Source organism: Onthophagus taurus, chromosome 5 (assembly GCF_036711975.1).
Source record: "Onthophagus taurus isolate NC chromosome 5, IU_Otau_3.0, whole genome shotgun sequence".
NCBI classification, from domain to species: domain Eukaryota; kingdom Metazoa; phylum Arthropoda; class Insecta; order Coleoptera; family Scarabaeidae; genus Onthophagus; species Onthophagus taurus.
Window position 1 is genome coordinate 8,554,784 of NC_091970.1, and position 24,604 is coordinate 8,579,387.

The 24,604-nt window shown below is 27.1% G+C and overlaps 2 protein-coding genes and 1 long non-coding RNA gene across 3 annotated transcripts in view; 1 reads left to right on the forward strand and 2 right to left on the reverse strand.

Moving 5' to 3' along the window:
• Positions 1-4,830, reverse strand: part of LOC111414667 (cell adhesion molecule 3-like) — a 205,067-nt gene extending 200,237 nt beyond the window's left edge. Inside the window, exon 1 of the mRNA XM_071195912.1 lies at positions 3,141-4,830. The gene's annotated coding sequence lies outside the window, so the exon portion shown is untranslated. The remainder of the gene's footprint in view (positions 1-3,140) is intronic.
• Positions 4,831-4,993: 163 nt separating this feature from the next.
• LOC111421460 (nucleolar MIF4G domain-containing protein 1 homolog) lies at positions 4,994-20,001 on the reverse strand. The gene is made up of 7 exons (XM_071195894.1): positions 19,552-20,001; positions 18,549-19,490; positions 15,449-15,570; positions 15,198-15,394; positions 7,969-8,626; positions 5,203-7,919; positions 4,994-5,150 (listed from the first exon to the last, which is right to left on the reverse strand). The coding sequence occupies exons 1-6, from the start codon at positions 19,967-19,969 to the stop codon at positions 7,623-7,625; spliced, it is 2,634 nt and encodes an 877-aa protein (XP_071051995.1). The 5' UTR covers positions 19,970-20,001; the 3' UTR covers positions 4,994-5,150; positions 5,203-7,622.
• A 581-nt stretch (positions 20,002-20,582) lies between these two features.
• Positions 20,583-21,334, forward strand: LOC139429779 (uncharacterized). Its single transcript, XR_011640362.1, has 3 exons — positions 20,583-20,736; positions 20,864-21,110; positions 21,186-21,334. It is a non-coding gene; the product is annotated as an uncharacterized lncRNA (long non-coding RNA).
• Positions 21,335-24,604: the final 3,270 nt, after the last annotated feature.

Consider the following 24,604-nt stretch of genomic DNA (forward strand, 5'->3'; position numbering starts at 1 on the left):
TAATTATTGAAATTAAGGAATGAGACTTGTTCTAAATTAAAGCTTAAAGCTTTCTCTTTAAAATGATGTATAATAATTGTTGGGTTGGATTGGAAAAATATTGAGAAAAAAAATTTTGAAACAAAACTTACATTTTCGTATAACCTAAAAGTGTCAAAAAAGATGCTAATTTAAAAATTCCTAGAAGCCGTATTTATTGAAATTAAGGAATGAGACTTGTTCTAAATTAAAGCTCAAAGCTTTCTCTTTAAAATGATGTATAATAATTGTTGGGTTGGATTAGAAAAATATTGAGAAAAAAAATGTTGAAACAAAACTTACATTTTCGTATAACCTAAAAGTGTCAAAAAAGATGCTAATTTAAAAATTCCTGGAAGCCATAATTATTGAAATTAGAGAATAAGACTTGTTCTAAATTAAAGCTCAAAGGTTTCTCTTTAAAATGATGTATAATAATTGTTGGGTTGGATCGGAAAAATATTGAGAAAAAGAATGTTGAAACAAAACTTACATTTTCGTATAACCTAAAAGTGTCAAAAAAGATGCTAATTTAAAAATTCCTGGAAGCCGTATTTATTGAAATTAAGGAATGAGACTTGTTCTAAATTAAAGTTCAAAGCTTTCTCTTTAAAATGATGTATAATAATTGTTGGGTTGGATTGGAAAAATATTGACAAAAAAAATGTTGAAACAAAACTTACATTTTCGTATAACCTAAAAGTGTCAAAAAAGATGCTAATTTAAAAATTCCTAGAAGCCGTATTTATTGAAATTAAGGAATGAGACTTGTTCTAAATTAAAGCTCAAAGCTTTCTCTTTAAAATGATGTATAATAATTGTTGGGTTGGATTGGAAAAATATTCAGAAAAAAAATGTTGAAACAAACCTTACATTTTCGTATAACCTAAAAGTGTCAAAAAGGATGCTAATTTAAAAATTCATGGAAGCCGTATTTATTGAAATTAAGCAATGAGACTTATTCTAAATTAAAGCTCAAAGCTTTCTCTTTAAAATGATGTATAATAATTGTTGGGTTGGATTGGAAAAATATTGAGAAAAAAGATCTTGAAAGAAACCTTACATTTTCGTATAACCTAAAAGTGTCAAAAAAGATGCTAATTTAAAAATTCCTGGAAGCCGTATTTATTGAAATTAAGGAATGAGACTTGTTCTAAATTAAAGCTCAAAGCTTTCTCTTTAAAATGATGTATAATAATTGTACGGTTGAATTGGAAAAATATTGAGAAAAAAAAATGTTGAAACAAACCTTACATTTCCGTATAACCTAAAAGTGTCAAAAAAGATGCTAATTTAAAAATTCCTGGAAGCCGTAATTATTGAAATTAAGGAATGAGACTTGTTCTAAATTAAAGCTCAAAGGTTTCTCTTTAAAATGATGTATAATAATTGTTGGGTTGGATCGGAAAAATATTGAGAAAAAGAATGTTGAAACAAAACTTACATTTTCGTATAACCTAAAAGTGTCAAAAAAGATGCTAATTTAAAAATTCCTGGAAGCCGTATTTATTGAAATTAAGGAATGAGACTTGTTCTAAATTAAAGTTCAAAGCTTTCTCTTTAAAATGATGTATAATAATTGTTGGGTTGGATTGGAAAAATATTGACAAAAAAAATGTTGAAACAAAACTTACATTTTCGTATAACCTAAAAGTGTCAAAAAAGATGCTAATTTAAAAATTCCTAGAAGCCGTATTTATTGAAATTAAGGAATGAGACTTGTTCTAAATTAAAGCTCAAAGCTTTCTCTTTAAAATGATGTATAATAATTGTTGGGTTGGATTGGAAAAATATTCAGAAAAAAAATGTTGAAACAAACCTTACATTTTCGTATAACCTAAAAGTGTCAAAAAGGATGCTAATTTAAAAATTCATGGAAGCCGTATTTATTGAAATTAAGCAATGAGACTTATTCTAAATTAAAGCTCAAAGCTTTCTCTTTAAAATGATGTATAATAATTGTTGGGTTGGATTGGAAAAATATTGAGAAAAAAGATCTTGAAAGAAACCTTACATTTTCGTATAACCTAAAAGTGTCAAAAAAGATGCTAATTTAAAAATTCCTGGAAGCCGTATTTATTGAAATTAAGGAATGAGACTTGTTCTAAATTAAAGCTCAAAGCTTTCTCTTTAAAATGATGTATAATAATTGTACGGTTGAATTGGAAAAATATTGAGAAAAAAAAATGTTGAAACAAACCTTACATTTCCGTATAACCTAAAAGTGTCAAAAAAGATGCTAATTTAAAAATTCCTGGAAGCCGTAATTATTGAAATTAAGGAATGAGACTTGTTCTAAATTAAAGCTCAAAGCTTTCTCTTTAAAATGATGTATAATAATTGTTGGGTTGGATTGGAAAAATATTCAGAAAAGAAAATTTGAAACAAAACTTACATTTTCGTATAACCTAAAAGTGTCAAAAAAGATGCTAATTTAAAAATTCCTGGATGCCGTAATTATTAAAATTAAGGAATAAGACTTGTTCTAAATTAAAGCTCAAAGCTTTCTCTTTAAAATGATGTGTAATAATTGTTGGGTTGGATTGGAAAAATATTGAGAAAAAAAAAGTTGAAACAAACCTTACATTTTCGTACAACCTAAAATTGTCAAAAAAGATGCAAAATGAGATAAAATGATCTGTAATAATCACACCTAATAATCATTTATCAAGGAGATACCTTTTTGAACAACAAAATTCAAAAGCGCACTAAACTTTTCACTAAACTTCTAACCTCACATCTGGATGAATAAGTTAAAATATACCTAAAAATCCTACAGTACGGGTTACGTCATTTTTTATACAGATTGTTTCTTGTATAGAGACAGCTCTAAATGAGCCGAATAGATGACTACAATTTAAAATGAGTGTTTAAAACTACCGGTACTTTAAAATACCGTCGGGACACAGAGAGTTAAAGGAGGCATTTGCGACCCCATGTATATTAAGACTTTTCATCTTAATTTTTGATGTATTACCTGCCCTAGAAGTCTGTCAGCGGTCTTTTGAATCACCCTGTATAATAATAATAATAATAACTTTATTAGTGCTTTATGCCAAAGGCTTACACACGTCATTTTAAACAGAATATACAATCAAATAAAAAATAATGACAATACGCACCCGTCATCAGGAAATTCTTTATTCCAGTTTTAAATTGCTTGTGTTGTCGTGCCCTAATAGATTGCGGTAACTTATTATATAAAATCTGACCAGTACACAAATGATCATTCTGCGTTCTACTCAACCGACACACTGCACTTTTGGTAGGGTACAGGAGCACCTCGTGAAGGAGCAATAAAACTGCCGTAGCGGTCCTGATTCAGGTCATAAGACAAGAACCCTGAGTCTTTTACTAACAGCATCTAGTCTTCTGCCAGTAATATTTAGCAGTGTCTAATCATGAAGCAGCACTATCTAGCATTTTATAAGGAGGATCTAATTTCTGCCAATAGTATCACCAACACATCCATTTAACCTCCTGCAACACTTCTTGATCTTCTTAATTCCACCAGCCTAGTCCGAGTGGTTTCCAAAATCGAGTCATTTTTCGTACCGAGTCATCAACGATTTTTCCTATCTTATCCGAGCAATTTGATTCACTCAAGCAGATCGAGCATATCCTAAATAAAGTCAAAAAAGAAATCTTAGATTAATTTATCGTTTTTAAGATTTGTAATTAAGATGGATTTCAATATAATTTCGCAACCCCCCTTTATTTCCCTAAGTTTCTTTGTGAGCTGTTTGCCTTTCTAATTACGAATTCGAGAGTCGCGCTAATTAAACGAGAACGGAGAACTTTAATTGCGTATTAATTTGTCTTTATGACAGACGACAAGAACAATTGACGCGGAAAGCTCGTTTTCAAATAAATGCACCCTGAGAAGCGAAGATACTTCTTGGAAATATAACTAAAAAAATAAAGGAATAAAATGATTAGGTTGTAAAGTATCAAAAGGGTTTTCAAGAAACCATCTCTTGTACAAGAACGTGTATAAACGAGTCGTGTAAAGTCTTGTATACGGTCGACCCGACGTTGAGGTTGGACCGTTTTACTTGTGCTTTCGCCGTAACACGGTTGTTAACCGTTTATTTTGCATATTTCCCCCGGGAACACTGCTGTTGTTTCTAGGAACCTTTCGTGTTTCACCAAAATGATACATCGCATAGATAATGTCGAAAATCTCTGTTATGTCTTAATCAGGGGCTTTTTGTTTTCATTTTGATTCCAATTTAATCGAAATTTATGTACATACAAGATTAATTCTGTATCAAGATGTTTTTTTAGGTCCTAAATAGCAATTTCTTTTCTCGACTTAATAAATTTAGGTTTACACCTTTCCCATCAAGAAATCCCATCCCCATTTCCGGTTAAATCCACTTCGTAGAATCGTGATTGATGGTCTTGATATCAACAAGTGTTCCATGTCGGAGTCTTTGGAACATGCTGCGACGTGTTTACGTCACCTTTGATTGAATAGTTATTAATTGTTATCTAACATAAAAAGAATCACGTTTTAACTTAATTTTTTGAATTGAAATGGGTTGCGTAACGCAAATGAATCGACCATCCAATAAATCCATCGCAAATAAACAACAATGAACGCGATCGAAACGCAAAACCGAGCGAATTTGACTTTACAGTGTTAATTTTTTTCTGTTTTCGGGTCCACTCGTTACCCATCTATCATTTTCGACAAGAACCAACAGGTTGGAAAGGGTAATTACAGTGGTCGCGTCGAGTTCGACTATTTGCGCAACATTTCAATTAGTAAAATAGAAGCGTGTCAATATTGGTTTTGTTGTTCCGCCCTGAATGAGGAACTTTGAGAATGGATATTGATCAAAAAAGTTATTCATATATAATAAGTATAATAACTATCATTAGTAAATTAATTAATTCGTAACGTTAATTGATTTAGATCAAACGATACGTTAATTGAAACGGTATTTGTGGCAATAATCACGCTTCGGTGTCTCCGATGAATGATTTAATTGTCAAAAAAAACATTTTTCTACAATACTATAATAATGGTAATCAATTACAATCAATATTTATAGTCAATTAGTTCAATTTCATTAATTTAACCAACATTTTAACTCTTAATTTCCAAATTTTAGATAAATCCTAACCTAAAAAAAATGTTTAATTAAATTAAATTAAAGTAAAAAAAAATGTAATTACTTAATTTTTTCATTTTTAGGTTTATTCCCCACATCGAATTAATTAAATAAATTATTTCATTAAAAGAAATAATTAATTTTCTTAACCCCAAAACTATGTTAAGTTAGGTTATGTTTAGACACAGTGTTTAGATGTTTAGAAATGACGTCACATCCACCATTCAATTGAACCAATTACATTTTTAATCCAATATTAAGAAACAAAAAGATTTATTTAATTCCTTTTTGAAGTTTGAAGCAACTTTAAGTATATTTCAATAATAATATGCAATTATTAATAAAAATTGAGAATTATTTATTTAAGTGATGCGCAATTAGCTGAGATGAGCCTCGTTGCCATGGTGACGAAGCGAATCCAATACAAACAAACAAAGCGTTATCGAGAAAAACATTAATTTTGAAATTAAGATTAATTAATAACATTTTATTCATAAAGTAAAGACAACAAAACTGTTTGTTGCATAAATTTGTTAATATCAATATTCATTTCAGGTGAGTAAACATCATTTAACGCTTTCGGGTTTAGTTTGATTTATAACTTTTGACCTAACCTCAAACAGGATAAAGTTGATTTAGGGGCTCAATTAATAATCAAATAAATTATAAATAATGTTTATAGAGAAAACTGTGGAAACACACTATGAGGAGAGGAATTAAAATAAATATGGGGTGAAGAATATCGAATGAGACATGTTATGAAGATCTAACTTAGCTGCGATAACAAAATTATTGGAATGGAATTAAGCTGGAAACATTACGAGGTACGCTTTTCTTGACTGGGTGTTAAAATTCCTTTTTTTATCAAAATCATTTCGATTTTGACACCTTCATCTTAAAATTATGGATATAGACGATCTTATCACCATGTAAGTGGCGAAATAATCATGTTATTGTGATGAAATTTTACTCAACACTCGATGACGTTTGATTTCTGATTTTAGATTTATTTTCATGGTCTATTTCTGCACCATGCTGCAAGGTTGAGAGTGTAATAACTGTTTTCTTGTGTTTAGGGGTTTTCTTTGTTGCGAAAAACTAGCAACTTTTTTTAACAAGGATCATGTGGAACATGTTAAAAAATAGAAATTTGATATGAATTGAAATAATTTTTTAAAGTGAGGTTATGCCTGTTTTGTAAATGTCAAAATTTGGGTAAACATAACCTATAATAATGAAGATTTATTTTAAAGGTTTAAATCTAAAGTTATAACAGATCTTTTTCTTATCATCTTCAGTTCTAACATTCCCACATAAAATAATAATCAATATAACATGTACTAATAGCTCTTCTGGAGTAAAAATATCAAAAGGTATTCGAGATATCTTTGTTTTCTTTAAGCCTATGGAATATATTTCGCAATATTTAAAGTATTTATCATACCAAAGATAATAAACCTGGAAAATGAGAAATTATTTATTTACTACACCAAATTGGGAATTTTTGATTGAAATTCCTGTTATATAGAAATATTTTTATCAAACCTGATTTAATAATTCCTAAAATATAAATTAATTTTACGAATTGTTATGTTAAAACAACACTTTATTTAAACAATGACTCATTTATGCATAAGTTTATATTAATATTTAAGGGAAATCTAATTAATTTGTTAAAAGTGAGGTTATGTTTTGTTGTAACGTCAAATCACAATTTTAACAAACATAACCTCAATAAATCTCAAGCTAATTAATGAATATGCAAAGAATTTGGTGTTTTATTACTTTTTGTAACTCATTCGCGAATATTTATGCACATTTAATAATAAATATTAAGGTTTTCTATAAATCTCTTAATTTTGATGTTAATTCCAAAACATCAATTAAATACAATTAATCGACACTATCTACTGACTAAATCTATCTAGAGAAAAACCCATGATAAATAATTAACTGTAAATACATTAATAAACCGATGACAACTTTTACAATCTTATCTCCAGGTTGTAGATAACGTTTATCTTGATGTATTTAATGGTGATACTGAGTTTATGCTGCAGTAATAAACTGAGCTTTCGCTGTTTTCATTGTAAAAATGATTAAGTTACAATATTTGGTTGTTTTGGTGGTACTGGTGCAAATTATTTCATCGCTCCAAGTTCATTCAAGCCCGATTGATGAAGATGAACAAGAACCAATATGTTTTTGCCCAAGAATCTACCGACCACTTTGCGCTTCCGATGGTAAAACTTACGCGAATAAATGCGAGTTTGATTGTGTGAAGAAATTACCCCGATTCGCTGATTTGAGGATAATCAAAGAAGGAAGATGTGACGATGACGAAAATCTACTCTAATTAATACGATAAACTACGTGAAGTGGTTTGTTTTTGTAATGCAATCAATAATAAGATTATTTTGTCAATCAATTTAATTTAAAAAACAATTGTTTTTATCTCAAAATTATTATCTTAAATCAGCTTTGTTAATAAACATTATAATTTATTTTTTTCTCCTTAATTAACATCTTTTCAATCAACCCAGTTCGTTCCCTCAACAATTTTTTATGTTCTTCCCCCACAACGTTATTATCCAAATTTTTTAACAAAAAGTGATGTATAAACAATCTTAACGATTCCCTAAACATCTTTAATTTCTCCGATTGCGAAACTTTCTCAAATACTCGAACACAAGCATCAACATCATCGTGCAAAAAAATCCCCAATAAAACTTGTCGTAGAAATCTCAAAGTGGTTTTATCTAATTCGCAAAATTCCACGATCTAAAACAAATTGTAATTTAATCATAAAACAAGATTGATTTAATTTTACCTTTAGCGTTGAAATGGGGATCCCCTTTTCTAAAAATAAATGAGTCAACATTTTCGCTAAATTCGATAATTGACTCGCGGAGCATTCCTCTAAAGCTTTTAATTTATCCCAAACCGAAAATTTAATCGTCATTTGAAATTTCCGGTCGTAATCGCAAAATTTTTGTGCCAAAACGGCGTAATAGGGGTTAAAATCTTTTTCTTGTAGGCAACAATGTAGAATGACGTGAATGATTTCGCGTTCTTGTTGGTTTTTTAAGCCGAGTTTTAGTAACTTTTCGAAGGCTTCTAAATAATCTTCGGCTGACATAATAATACAAAAGATGTTTTTTCTCGCATCTGTATTCATGTGGTGTTTTCGGGCGAGAGTGAGTAATTTTTGGGAAAAAACTTGTAATTGATTCGTTGGTTTTGTGTCTTTGTTGGTGTCGATATTTCCGGTCCAAGCCGATCCTACAATCCACCATTTCCCCCGAGTTTCCGCCTTTAATAAATCGTCCAAAGAAATTTTTAATTGTGTGATATAATTTCCTTTTCTAATAAATCCTTTTAAAATTTTTTTTAGGTGTTCTGAGTAAGTTGAGTCGTAGTTTGGGATTTTTGAAACGTTGTTGTTTTTGATTGCTAGGAGGATATCTAGCATAAATTTTATTCGTGGGCTAAAAATTAATTAAGTTGTTTATTTATTATTAATTAATAGGGCACGGAACTTTTGTAACAAAACGATACGATTTCGCCCCTCGATTTTCTCAAAAAAAATATATAAAAATTTTTTTGAGATTATGTTCTTAATTATTGATCAAATCAAAAATTTTTATTAATAATATTTGTTTAGAATTACTTCAGGAACAGTGTTTGTTAATAACATTTTTTGCTAACTTGAAATTTTAATTTCCCTCTGAATAGTATGCTATCGAACTTAATTATCTCAACAATTATTGTTTTTATTAAAAAATGTTTTAAATAAAATTTGTTTCAATTTCGATTTTGAATCAATTATCTTAATAAAAAATTTTTACATCTCTATTAATTATGCATCTAAGTATGATTATGTATAAAAACGGAAAATTTATTATTTTGAGGTTATCTCCTTAATTAATGATTAAATCAAAAAAAATTGTTGACAAAGTTTGTTTAGAATTGTTTCAGGAACAATTATTGTTAACACAATTTTTTTCTAACTTGAAATTTTAATTTCCCACTGAACAGTATGCTACAAAAATTAATATTTTTGAGGTTATATCCTTATTATTGATTTAATCAAAAAATGTTGTTAACAAAATTTGTTTAGAATTACTTCAGGAACAGTGTTTGTTAATATAATTTTTTGCTAACTTGAAATTTTAATTTCCCTCTGAATAGTATGCTATCAAAATTAATTATCTCAACAATTATTGTTTTTATTAAAAAATGTTTTAAATAAAATTTGTTTCAATTTCAATTTTGAATCAATTATCTTAATAAAAAATTTTTACATCTCTATTAATTAAGCATCTAGGTATAATTATGTATAAAAACGTAAAAATAATTATTTTGAGGTTATCTCCTTAATTATTGATTAAATCAAAAAAAAATGTTGACAAAGTTTGTTTAGAATTGTTTCAGGAACAATTTTTGTTAACACAATTTTTTTCTAACTTGAAATTTTAATTTCCCACTGAACAGTAGTCTACAAAAATTAATATTTTTGAGGTTATAACCTTATTGTTGATTTAATCAAAAAATGTTGTTAACAAAATTTGTTTAGAATTACTTCAGGAACAGTGTTTGTTAATAAAATTTTTTGCTAACTTGAAATTTTAATTTCCCTCTGAATAGTATGCTATCAAAATTAATTATCTTAACAATTATTGTTTTTATTAAAAAATGTTTTAAATAAAATTTGTTTCAATTTCGATTTTGAATCAATTATCTTAATAAAAAATTTTTACATCTCTATTAATTAAGCATCTAAGTATAATTATGTATAAAAACGGAAAATTTATTATTTTGAGGTTATCTCCTTAATTATTGATTAAATCAAAAAAAATTGTTGACAAAGTTTGTTTAGAATTGTTTCAGGAACAATTTTTGTTAACACAATTTTTTTCTAACTTGAAATTTTAATTTCCCACTGAACAGTATGCCACAAAAATTAATATTTTTGAGGTTATATCCTTATTGTTGATTTAATCAAAAAATGTTGTTAACAAAATTTGTTTAGAATTACTTCAGGAACAGTGTTTGTTAATACAATTTTTTGCTAACTTGAAATTTTAATTTCCCTCTGAATAGTATGCTATCAAAATTAATTATCTCAACAATTATTGTTTTTATTAAAAAATGTTTTAAATAAAATTTGTTTCAATTTCGATTTTGAATCAATTATCTTAATAAAAATTTTTTACATCTCTATTAATTAATCATCTAAGTATAATTATGTATAAAAACGGAAAATTTATTATATTGAGGTTATCTCCTTAATTATTGATTAAATCAAAAAAAATTGTTGACAAAGTTTGTTTAGAATTGTTTCAGGAACAATTTTTGTTAACCCAATTTTTTTCTAACTTGAAATTTTAATTTCCCACTGAACAGTATGCCACAAAAATTAATATTTTTGAGGTTATATCCTTATTGTTGATTTAATCAAAAAATGTTGTTAACAAAATTTGTTTAGAATTACTTCAGGAACAGTGTTTGTTAATAACATTTTTTGCTAACTTGAAATTTTAATTTCCCTCTGAATAGTATGCTATCAAAATTAATTATCTCAACAATTATTGTTTTTATTAAAAAATGTTTTAAATAAAATTTGTTTCAATTTCAATTTTGAATCAATTATCTTAACAAAAAATTTTTACATCTCTATTAATTAAGCATCTAGGTATAATTATGTATAAAAACGTAAAAATTATTATTTTGAGGTTATCTCCTTAATTATTGATTAAATCAAAAAAAAATGTTGACAAAGTTTGTTTAGAATTGTTTCAGGAACAATTTTTGTTAACACAATTTTTTTCTAACTTGAAATTTTAATTTCCCACTGAACAGTATGCTACAGAAATTAATATTTTTGAGGTTATATCCTTATTGTTGATTTAATCAAAAAATGTTGTTAACAAAATTTGTTTAGAATTACTTCAGGAACAGTGTTTGTTAATATAATTTTTTGCTAACTTGAAATTTTAATTTCCCTCTGAATAGTATGCTATCAAAATTAATTATCTCAACAATTATTGTTTTTATTAAAAAATGATTTAAATAAAATTTGTTTCAATTTCGATTTTGAATCAATTATCTTAATAAAAATTTTTTACATCTCTATTAATTAATCATCTAAGTATAATTATGTATAAAAACGGAAAATTTATTATATTGAGGTTATCTCCTTAATTCTTGATTAAATCAAAAAAAATTGTTGACAAAGTTTGTTTAGAATTGTTTCAGGAACAATTTTTGTTAATACAATTTTTTTCTAACTTGAAATTTTAATTTCCCACTGAACAGTATGCCACAAAAATTAATATTTTTGAGGTTATATCCTTATTGTTGATTTAATCAAAAAATGTTGTTAACAAAATTTGTTTAGAATTACTTCAGGAATAGCGTTTGTTAATACAATTTTTTGCTAACTTGAAATTTTAATTTCCCTCTGAATAGTATGCTATCAAAATTAATTATCTCAACAATTATTGTTTTTATTAAAAAATGATTTAAATGAAATTTGTTTCAATTTCGATTTTGAATCAATTATCTTAATAAAAAATTTTTACATCTCTATTAATTAAGCATCTAGGTATAATTATGTATAAAAACGGAAAAATTATTATTTTGAGGTTATCTCCTTAATTATTGATTAAATCAAAAAAAAATGTTGACAAAGTTTGTTTAGAATTGTTTCAGGAACAATTTTTGTTAACACAATTTGTTTCTAACTTGAAATTTTAATTTCCCACTGAACAGTATGCTACAAAAATTAATATTTTTGAGGTTATATCCTTATTGTTGATTTAATCAAAAAATGTTGTTAACAAAATTTGTTTAGAATTACTTCAGGAACAGTGTTTGTTAATACAATTTTTTACTAACTTGAAATTTTAATTTCCCTCTGAATAGTATGCTATCAAAATTAATTATCTCAACAATTATTGTTTTTATTAAAAAATGATTTAAATGAAATTTGTTTCAATTTCGATTTTGAATCAATTATCTTAATAAAAAATTTTTACATCTCTATTAATTAAGCATCTAACTATAATTATGTATAAAAACGGAAAATTTATTATTTTGAGGTTATCTCCTTAATTATTGATTAAATCAAAAAAAATTGTTGACAAAGTTTGTTTAGAATTGTTTCAGGAACAATTTTTGTTAACACAATTTTTTTCTAACTTGAAATTTTAATTTCCCACTGAACAGTATGCTACAGAAATTAATATTTTTGAGGTTATATCCTTATTGTTGATTTAATCAAAAAATGTTGTTAACAAAATTTGTTTAGAATTACTTCAGGAACAGTGTTTGTTAATATAATTTTTTGCTAACTTGAAATTTTAATTTCCCTCTGAATAGTATGCTATCAAAATTAATTATCTCAACAATTATTGTTTTTATTAAAAAATGATTTAAATAAAATTTGTTTCAATTTCGATTTTGAATCAATTATCTTAATAAAAATTTTTTACATCTCTATTAATTAAGCATCTAAGTATAATTATGTATAAAAACGGAAAATTATTATTTTGAGGTTATCTCCTTAATTATTGATTAAATCAAAAAAAATTGTTGACAAAGTTTGTTTAGAATTGTTTCAGGAACAATTTTTGTTAACACAATTTTTTTCTAACTTGAAATTTTAATTTCCCACTGAACAGTATGCCACAAAAATTAATATTTTTGAGGTTATATCTTCATTGTTGATTTAATCAAAAAATGTTGTTAACAAAATTTGTTTAGAATTACTTCAGGAACAGTGTTTGTTAATACAATTTTTTGCTAACTTGAAATTTTAATTTCCCTCTGAATAGTATGCTATCAAAATTAATTATCTCAACAATTATTGTTTTTATTAAAAAATGATTTAAATAAAATTTGTTTCAATTTCGATTTTGAATCAATTATCTTAATACAAATTTTTTACATCTCTATTAATTAAGCATCTAAGTATAATTATGTATAAAAACGGAAAAATTATTATTTTGAGGTTATCTCCTTAATTATTGATTAAATCAAAAAAAATTGTTGACAAAGTTTGTTTAGAATTGTTTCAGGAACAATTTTTGTTAACACAATTTTTTTCTAACTTAAAATTTTAATTTCCCACTGAACAGTATGCCACAAAAATTAATATTTTTGAGGTTATATCCTTATTGTTGATTTAATCAGAAAATGTTGTTAACAAAATTTGTTTAGAATTACTTCAGGAACAGTGTCTGTTAATACAATTTTTTGCTAACTTGAAATTTTAATTTCCCTCTGAATAGTATGCTATCAAAATTAGTTATCTCAACAATTATTGTTTTTATTAAAAAATGATTTAAATAAAATTTGTTTTAATTTCGATTTTGAATCAATTATCTTAATAAAAATTTTTTACATCTCTATTAATTAAGCATCTAAGTATAATTATGTATAAAAACGGAAAATTATTATTTTGAGGTTATCTCCTTAATTATTGATTAAATCAAAAAAAATTGTTGACAAAGTTTGTTTAGAATTGTTTCAGGAACAATTTTTGTTAACACAATTTTTTTCTAACTTGAAATTTTAATTTCCCACTGAACAGTATGCTACAAAAATTAATATTTTTGAGGTTATATCCTTATTGTTGATTTAATCAAAAAATGTTGTTAACAAAATTTGTTTAGAATTACTTCAGGAACAGTGTTTGTTAATATAATTTTTTGCTAACTTGAAATTTTAATTTCCCTCTGAATAGTATGCTATCAAAATTAATTATCTCAACAATTATTGTTTTTACTAAAAAATGATTTAAATAAAATTTGTTTCAATTTCGATTTTGAATCAATTATCTTAATAAAAAAATTTTACATCTCTATTTATTAAGCATCTAAGTATAATTATGTATAAAAACGGAAAAATTATTATTTTGAGGTTGTCTCCTTAATTATTAATTAAATCAAAAAAAATTGTTAACAAAGTTTGTTTAGAATTGTTTCAGGAACAATTTTTGTTAACACAATTTTTTTCTAACTTGAAATTTTAATTTCCCACTGAACAATATGCTACAAAAATTAATATTTTTGAGGTTATATTCTTATTGTTAATTTAATCAAAAAATGTTGTTAACAAAGTTTGTTTAGAATTGTTTCAGGAACAATTTTTGTTAACACAATTTTTTTCTAACTTGAAATTTTAATTTCCCACTGAACAGTATGCTACAAAAATTAATATTTTTGAGGTTATATTCTTATTTTTAATTTAATCAAAAAATGTTGTTAACAAAGTTTGTTTAGAATTGTTTCAGGAACAATTTTTGTTAACACAATTTTTTTCTAACTTGAAATTTTAATTTCCCACTGAACAGTATGCTACAAAAATTAATATTTTTGAGGTTATCTCCTTAATTATAGATTAAATCAAAAAAAATTGTTGACAAAGTTTGTTTAGAATTGTTTCAGGAACAATTTTTGTTAACACAATTTTTTTCTAACTTGAAATTTTAATTTCCCACTGAACAGTATGCCACAAAAATTAATATTTTTGAGGTTATATCCTTATTGTTGATTTAATCAAAAAATGTTGTTAACAAAATTTGTTTAGAATTACTTCAGGAACAGTGTTTGTTAATACAATTTTTTGATAACTTCTTCTTTTTAATTTCCCTCAGAATAGTATGCTGTGAAAATTAACTATCTCAATAATTATTGTTTTTATCAAAAAATGATTTAAATAAAATTTGTTTCAATTTCAATTTTGAATCAATTATCTTAATAAAAAAATTTTACATCTCTATTAATTAAGCATCTAAGTATAATTATGTATAAAAACGGAAAAATTATTATTTTGAGGTTATCTCCTTAATTATTGATTAAATCAAAAAAAATTGTTGACAAAGTGTGTTTAGAATTGTTTCAGGAACAATTTTTTTCTAACTTGAAATTTTAATTTCCCACTGAACAGTATGCTGTTCTTTTAATCAAGATTTTCTGAGAACTAGTGGAGGGGGGAAATCGTATCGTTTTGTTACAAAAGTTCCGTGCCCTGTTAATTAATTAATTGATTTACTTTTCTTTATTTTCCTCCATTAATTTGGCGGCTTCTTTTTGCAAATTTAATATTAACGATTTTAAAGCTAAAGGATCATCTTTTCTTAAACTGAACCCAACGTTCTTTAAAATTAATAAAATGCATTCGATTGATTTTTCGTTGAATCTTTCAGCAAATTTCTTGAGGATATCGTAAATAAGACCCGCATCGAAAACCTGCAATCAAAAATATTTTTTTTGATACAAATTTAAATTAATTTAATGAATTACCTTAAAATTGTATAATTGAGCGATTATTATAACAACATTATCCAAAGTTTTATCTTCAACTTCCTGCGGTGAATTAAATAAGTCATCGAATAATTTTACGATTTCTTGTAAAAAGTGGGCACCTATTACCATAAAACTTTTAGTATAATTCAAGAATCATCAAGTCGCTTAAAAAACGACAATTTTCTTTTTAATCGATAGGAAATTACTCAAGTTAGTCTTTACAAATAAAAAAAAAGTGCGGAGATGTGTAAAACTTACGGAAAAATCACTTTAAAGTGTTGACGTGACGTCACTAAGCCTAGGACCATACCATACCACCACGGGATTTAATGGTGAAAAATATTTTTTGGCCAAAAGTAGTAGCTGCATATCTTAAGAATAGAACATTAGCAAATACTATAGAAAAGAAAACGCCTTACGACATAATGTTTGGAAAAAACCCTACTATTAAATATTTACGTCTATTAGTTAAGAAGATCTAAATGGTATAAAAAGGCTGATTTGAGAATTTTGCTGGGTTATACTGAAGTTGAGTATAAAGTTTCAATGAAAATAAGACAAGTAAGAAATATTTATCAATATCTTTACTATAACAACATAAACGTGTGCTGAACAGTAACAGTGAGATGATTGTGGCTGTCCAAATATACTTATTAAGTCGACCGAAATTACATCTTTTATACATTTCAAATGAAATAGGCTTAGTTTCAAGGCGCAACATACTATCCATCAGGTTTACGAGGCAAGAAAATGTCTGAATTTACACTGCCCAAGTTCTAATCAACAACAAACTAGACAGAATTATATTGGCACAATTTGATGTTTCAAAATAGTGTCTAAAAGTACGCTGGCCAAATTCTAAACCTCAGACAAAATTTGTAATCACACTGACGGAAATATAAACACTTTAGCACTGATTAGTAGTATTTTGGCACTCCCCAATAAGCTTTTTCTGTTTATTGGTAGCTTTGAAACACTTCCACAAACATTCTTCCATCCTGGTTAGCTATCCTGGATATGTTTCTAATCGATTCGTATCGTTTTGACACGCACTAATACGTTTTTTCCATTTTTTGGAATCTTTGGAATAGTTGCAAAAAGATCAAAAATAATTTTTCTAGTTCTTTCATCTTCGTTAAGTATCCCGAGGTTGTTTCTAATCGATTAGAACCATTTTAACTCGCACCAATCACCTTTTCTCATATTCAAGAATTTTTGAATTTGCTGTAAATAATTCCTTTTGATATTATTAAGTCGTTTCATCTTTGTCTAATATCCTGAGAGCGCTTTCAACCGATTAGTACCATTTTGACGCACACTAACAAGCTTTTTCTATTTTTTGACATATTTCAAATACTTCCAAAAAATGTCAAAATTTTGAAATATCACTATGTTGTGTATTTTTATTGAATTAAAACTTTCAGTTGTCAATGTCAACTTTAATTTTATTATTATATTCGTAATCTTCATAAAATAACCTTTAAAGTCAGTCCAAACTTGACGCATTTATCTCAAAAAACCAAAAAGTTCGAACTTTCAACTTTTAATTTTGACATATTTGTCAACTTCACAAAAAATCCTTTAAAATGAGTCCAAATTCGACATATTTACCTTTAATATTAATGGAAATACAATCACTTCCGGTTTGAAACGTCAACGTCAATTTTGACATATTTGTCATCTTCATTAAAAAACCTTTAAAATGAGTCCAAAGATGACGCACTTATCTCAAAAAACAAAAAAGTTGGAATAAAAAACATTAAACCCGAAGTTAGCAACAATGCAGATAGCAATTTAATTTTTAAATATTAATACCAACCTTAATTTTTTATTTTTTTTTGTTATATTTTTGTTTTTGTGACAAATACTAAGACTTTTATAAAAATTAAGAATATGCCAAAATGACATTGACATTTCAAACCGGAAGTTGCTTATATCTCGAGTAATATTGGAATTAAACGCATCATGTTTGGACTCATTTTAATTTACGACGATTACAAAGTGTTAGTCACTTTTCCTATTCCACTTTTCATATTTGTCAACTTCATAAAAAATCCTTTAAAATGAGTCCAAACTCGACATATTTAACTTTAATATTAATGGAAATACAATCACTTCCGGTTTGAAACGTCAACGTCAATTTTGACATATTTGTCATCTTCATAAAAGGACCTTTAAAATGAGTCCAAACATGACGCACTTATTTCAAAAAACAAAAAAGTTAGAATTAAAAACATTAAACCCGAAGTTAGCAACAATGAAGATAGCAATTTAATTTTTAAATATTAATACCAACCTTAATTTTTTATTTTTTTTTGTTTAATTTTTGTTTTTGTGGCAAATATTAAGACATTTTATAAAAATTAAGAATATGTCAAAATGGCATTGATATTTCAAACCGGAAGTTGCTTATATCTCAAGTAATATTGGAATTAAATGTATCATGTTTGGACTTATTTTAGAGGATTTTTCACGACGATTACAAATATGTCAAAATTGACGTTGACATTCTTAACCGGAAGTTGACCATAACTTCATTAATATTGAAGATAAATATGTCGTGTTTGTACTCATTTTAAAGGATTTGTAATGAAGATTACAAATATGTCAAAATTGAGGTTGGCATTTTAAACCTGAAGTTAGTTATTATATAATAGAAGTTTTATAAGTGAAGTTAATCTAGTGTTAGTCACTTTTCCGCACTTTCTTTTTATTTTTACCGTGTTTTTTGAGTCGTATCATATTGATTAAAAAAATCGTTCATTTTTAAGCCACATGATGATACTTGAATTTTTCTTTTTATATTTTCTATTAATTAATTTAATTAAGTGAGGTTGTGTTTCATAAACGTCAAAAATTTAACATGACATAACCTCAATTATATTTTTCTTACAAACTTCAGTTCCTACATTAGCATGTAAAATAATAATCAACATAACATGCTCTAAAAGTAATCTTTTTGAAGTAAAAACGTGTGTAGGTAAAGAATTTACAATATCACGGTTATATTTTATATTAATTAATTTAATTAAGTGAGGTTATGTTTCATAAACGTCAAAAATTTGACATGACATAACTTTAATTATATTTTTCTTACCAACTTCAGTTCCTACATTAGCATGTAAAATACTAATCAACATAACATGCTCCAAAAGTAACCTTTCTGGGGTAAAAACGTGCGTAGCTAAAGAATTTACAATTAAATTCGTAATAGTCTCGTTCATATCATTCCTACTATTCGCCATGTAAAGTTCTTCGATTTGATTTGAAATGCTGTGCATGTTCGCCTCTGCAAGTCGATTTAAAAGCCCTTTAAGTTGCTTTGTTAATCGAGCTAATCGTTCTTTTCTTTGAGAATCATTTAAGGAATCTTGTTTTCTTAAAGCTGGTGGAATATATTTTGAAGGCTTAATTGATTCGTCGTTTAATATTGAACCATCTTTGCTTCTTAATCGACCGTAAATATCTTCCCAAGTTCCAATTTTCGATTTATTTTCTTCATCATCATTAATTTCATCAATATCATCAAGATTTTTATCTTCAGAATCTTGTAAATCATCTTTAGAATCTTGCAAATCATCTTCAGAATCTTGTAAATCATCTAAATCATCTTCAGAATCTTGTAATTCATCTAAATCATCTTTAGAATCTTGTAAATCATCTAAATCATCTTCAGAATCTTGTAATTCATCTAAATCATCTTTAGAATCTTGCAAATCATCTAAATCATCTTCAGAATCTTCTAATTCATCTAAATCATCTTTAGAATCTTGCAAATCATCTAAATCATCTTCAGAATCTTGTAAATCATCTAAATCATCTTTAGAATCTTGTAAATCATCTAAATCATGTTCAGAATCTTGTAAATCATCTTCAAGATCACTAAAATTATCGAAATCGTCTTTTTTAACTTTTTGTTTTTTAATTTTTTTGTCTGTCATTAATTCAAAATCTTCTTCAAAGTCATCATTGGCTTCTTTGAATTGTTGTTCGGCTGAAATGGCGTTTTTCATCTCACCATCGCATATTTCTAAAAGATCTATGATTGTTAATAAAAATATTATTGATTTATTGCTAAATTAAGCTGGATTAAAGGATACAATCTAATCCTTCCGATACAAACGATTTAGGAATCGCCTTTGTTTTCCTTTTATTTAATTTTAATTGCTTTTCAAGTCTTTTAATGTTCCGATCCTCCTCGATATTAGCATCTTGAAGTTGCCGATTTCGTTGCTTGCTCATCTCTTTTTTTAGTTTATCTTGTTTGATTCGATCTTTTTGTATCTCTTTAAATTTATCATATTGAATAGGTTTTTCTTTGAATTCTTGTTTCTGTGCTTTAAAGTTTTTATCAACATTTTTATCCAAAATTGGTTCATTTCCTTTTATTTTTTCCACTTTTTTTCGATTCGTGTAATATTCCTGCTTTTTCTGCTTCTTTAATTTTCGACCTGCTTTTCTAATTTCTTTTCTTGATTTGGAACCATTTAAAAAAGCTTTTGATTTTACTTTTGACATGTTTACATCTGATTCTTAACCATGTGGTTAAGGTTGGTAATACAGAGCGCTTTCTTAAATTATAGAGGGATTTAAATATTGATAGGTGGTTATACAATAATTTTATTTAATAATTAATTTATTTTATAACAAATTTAATTAATGCAATTAATTAATTTAAAAATAAGCTTATGTGGTGAAAAGAAAAACCAATTTAATGACAGTTAAATAGTTCAACAGTAAATTTTTAGATGGCGCTTTATTTTATTTTATCCTAATTTTATCCCAACAAAGTTGAACCCATATCGTCTTATACAGAAATATATTTACTTTAATTCTACGAATTTAGTTATAAAGCAGTAAATGTATCTCGTAAAGAAAATTTGATTATTTCTTAACCCCAAATCTGTTAAGTTAGGTTAAATTTAGAAAGCGTCAATGACGTCACATCTACCATTCAAACGAACCAATCGCATTTTTAATCCAATATTAAGAAATAAAAAGATTTATTTATTTCCTTTTTAAAGTTTGAAGCAACTTTAAGTATATTTCAATAATAACATGCAATTATTAATAAAAATTGAGAATTATTTATTTAAGTGATGCGCAATTAGCTGAGATGAGCCTCGTTGCCATGGTGACGAAGCGAATCCAATACAAATAAACAAAGCGTTATCGAGAAAAACATTAATTTTGAATTTAAAATTAATTAATAACATTTTATTCATAAAATAAAGACAACAAAACTGTTTGTTGCATAAATTTGTTAAGATCAATATTCATTTCAGGTGAGTAAACATCACTTAACGCTTTGGGGTTTAGTTTGATTTATAACTTTTAACATAACCTCAAAGAGGATAAAGTTGTTTTAGGGGCTCAATTTATAATCAAATAATATTTAAATAATCTTTATAGAGAAAACTGTCGAAACACACTATGCAGAAAGGAATTAAGATAAAAATGGGGTGACAAATATCGAATAAGACATGTTAGAAAGATCCAACTTAGCTGCGATAACAAAATTATTGGAATGAAATTAAGCCTGAAATATTACGAGGTACGCTTTTCTTGACTGGGTGTTAGAATTCCTTTTTTTAACAAAATCATTTCGATTTTGACACCTTCATCTTAAAATTATGGATATAGACGATCTTATCACCATGTAAGTGGCGAAATAATCATGTTATTGTGATGAAATTTTACTCAACGCTCGATGAAGTTTGATTTCTGATTTTAGATTTATTATTTTCTTGGTCTACTTCTGCACTATGCTGCAAGGTTGAGAGTGTAATAACTGTTTTCTTGTGTTTAGGGGTTTTCTTTGTTGCGAAAAACTAGCAACTTCTTAACTCTCCATCACTGTTCCCTTCTAATTAACAAGGATCATGTGGAACATGTTAAAAAATAGAAATTTGATATGAATTAAAACATATATATACTATCTCCTATATCGCTGACTAAGGCAGCAAAAGAGTGTAAACACTAGAGTGCAGATATATATATATCTGTCTCTGTCGTGCCCCCGTCTATTCAAGAGACATGCGTGAACACGTGGTGAGTACGCTTTTATCTTATTGGACGGTGAATTAAAAATTAATAGCAGCTGATGACCTTGATGTTTACAAATCACCAAATAAATGTTTGACATAAACATAACCTAAAATCTAAATATTTAGTTATGTATATTATAGGTTTCATGTGTATAATAACATAATTATTAACATATTTTAGGACTAAGCAATTTAAAATGTAATTATTATTTGTTAAGAAAGTGAAGAAAATTTGTTAAAAGATATTTTTGAGGCCTAAAAATTGGTTGAGCAGGTAGAAGGAACGATCTCAGTGTAATAAAAAAGAATTCAATGCCCTCCTTTTCTTGAAACATTTTTCTTAAAAATTTAATTAATAATTACATCGATATGATGAAAATTTTATGATAGATTATGTACAGGGTGTCCCAATTTCGATGTCCGCATAGGCTATCTCCGAAACTAAAAGAGATAGAAAAAAAGTAGCTTACATGTCATGATCTCGTTTTTCGAGAAAATGCTAATGCCGAAAACTCCGAACAGCTATCGTCTTTTGTTTTCGCCCTATCGGCAAAAACTGAAAATTTTGCAAAAACGACAATCGCGAATATTTCACTTATTATCAAAGATGGTGTATTATAAATAAAACATTATATGGGCAACTTTTTACGAAGAATTCAGTGGCGTAGGTAGAATTTTTTTCCCATCTTTTATTTTCGAGATTTTAGACGTAACTTTATTTTTTTAAATGCAAACCATAGTTGGCTATGACTTAAAATAATTTGTTATTTTCTTCTGATAACAAATATATATAGTTTGTGGGGTATATTTCTTATAGTTAATGAATAATTAACAAAAATTCATTTTGTTCCATCTAAATCTAATGTATGTATTTAAAAGTTAATGTTGCTATGGTGATAACCATACATACTATGATGGAATATAATGTATCAATTTTGTTTGTTCTTTCTAAAACTATTGTATGTATTTAAAACTTAATGTTGTTATGGTGATAACCATACCATGAGGGAAAGCATTGTTTCCAATTATTGCCAATGTTTCTAGCAAGGACAGTAGAATCTAACAGGACTGCTACATCCATTGTATTTTTGTAGTCGACTACGGGTTGGTTGCCCGCACTCTACGTCACACTATTTGCCACGCCTGATAACTGTCTATGTTTTTAGAGGTTATATGATAGACATTAATACGTCTAAAAACATAAAACTTCAAAACTAATATGAATACGTCTAGGATATAACCTCTAAAAACACACAGCAAACGCATAGACTATAACAACAGCTAGGCGTGGAAAATGGTGTGACGTAGTTTGCTGGTAGGCTGTCACAACAATGGATGTAGCAGTCCTGTTAGATTGTACTGTCCTTGAGTTTGTAGTAGTATTTAAAAATTCACTAACAACTCTGGCATTATGTGCTGGTGCTCCGTCATATTGAAAATATATCATTTGAGACATATTTAGTGGCAAATAAATTGTCGTCCAAAGGCTCAATGTGCTGCCTTAATATATTGAGGTATTTTCCTGAGTTTAAGTTTTTATGGTAGATACTATATGCCAAAATTCTATTATCTAAAAGGGCACACCATACATTGAACCCCAATCTTCTTTGAACACTCAGAGACTTCATCGGTCCAGATTACATTTTGAACAAACAGCAGATTATTTAATTTTTTTAAATATCATCTACAAAATTCTAATCTTCGATTGACATCTCCGGCACGTAAATAATGAGTTAGCCCCGCTTTGTATGGTTTATACTTATTTTTCTTTCATATTCGGGAGCAGCGTCTTTTGGGTCAGACGTCTTGTTGCAATTTCTCTTGCAGGTCATTTTGGTATGTTTTTGTATGTGGTTTGGGGAAGGACCAAATATCTATTAAATTTTCTGCTGACCGGCTGAAGGTTCGTACGTGCGGTTGTCTTCTTTCTGGATATCTTGTGAAATAAAATTCCGCGGCTAACGTTGCATTCTTATCTGATAACATATAGCATTTCATCATGTTACATTTTTCATAATTTTCGAAATTCATTGTAAAGTTTTATTCAGTTTTGTTATACTTTGACACTTAACACGCTGGTGCATAATGCCAGCGGCATTTAAATACAAACTTTGGCAATCATTTGATACATTATGTTCCATCATAGTATGTATGGTTATCACTATAGCAACATTAACTTTTAAATACATACATTAGTTTTAGACAGAACAAAATGAATTTTTGTTAATTATTCAATAACCATAAGAAATATACCCTACAAACTATATATATTTGTTATCAGAAGAAAATAACAAATTATTTTAAGTCATAGCCAACTATGGTTTCCATTTAAAAAAATAAAGTTACGTCTAAAATCTCGAAAATAAAAGATGGGAAAAAAATTCTACCTACGCCACTGAATTCTTCGTAAAAAGTAGCCCATATAATGTTTTGCTTATAATACTCCATCTTTGATAATAAGTGAGATATTTGCGAATGTCGTTTTCGCAAAATTTTCAGGTTTTGCCGATAGGGCGAAAACAAAAGGCGATAGCTGTTCGGAGTTTTCGGCATTAGCATTTTCTCGAAAAACGAGATCATGACATGTAAGCTACTTTTTTTCTATCTCGTTTAGTTTCGGAGATAGCCTATGCGGACATCGAAATTGGGACACCCTGTACATTAAATAGTAAGTTCCCTAAGTATATACATATTTTATATCTTTAATTAATGTAACAACTTCATTAAAGGGCGTGAACTCACAAATTATGTTAAAAATTAATAACTATATTTTGGTACACATTTTTAATAATTACTATGTATATATGTATTAATTTAATTTTAAAGAATATAATGTTTAATGAACAACCTACATAAAGTTGATATTTAAAGCAATATTAAACGTCAATTTCACACAAAAGTACATATATTCTAATTTATTTGATGCATCTATGATAATTTATAATTAAAGTCAATTATCTACAATAATTGCATTTCAAAGCTGCATAAAATACGCGCGAAGCACTTCAAACTCTTTAAAATTTACGATTCGCGCAAGCGCCTTCGCGACATGGGGGCACGACAAAGACAAAACATATATCATTCCGTCTTCTTTTGATGGAAACGC

Bases quoted from the DNA above. Each gene is read 5' to 3' on its own strand.
- LOC111421460 (XM_071195894.1), bottom strand. From the start codon at position 19,969: ATGTCAAAAGTAAAATCAAAAGCTTTTTTAAATGGTTCCAAATCAAGA. The intron at 15,571-18,548 runs GTAAGAAAAATA...TTATGGTAATAG, and splicing joins TAATGTAGGAACTGAAGTTG to GTGCCCACTTTTTACAAGAA. The intron at 8,627-15,197 runs GTAAATCAATTA...ATTAATTTTTAG, and splicing joins ATGGAGGAAAATAAAGAAAA to CCCACGAATAAAATTTATGC.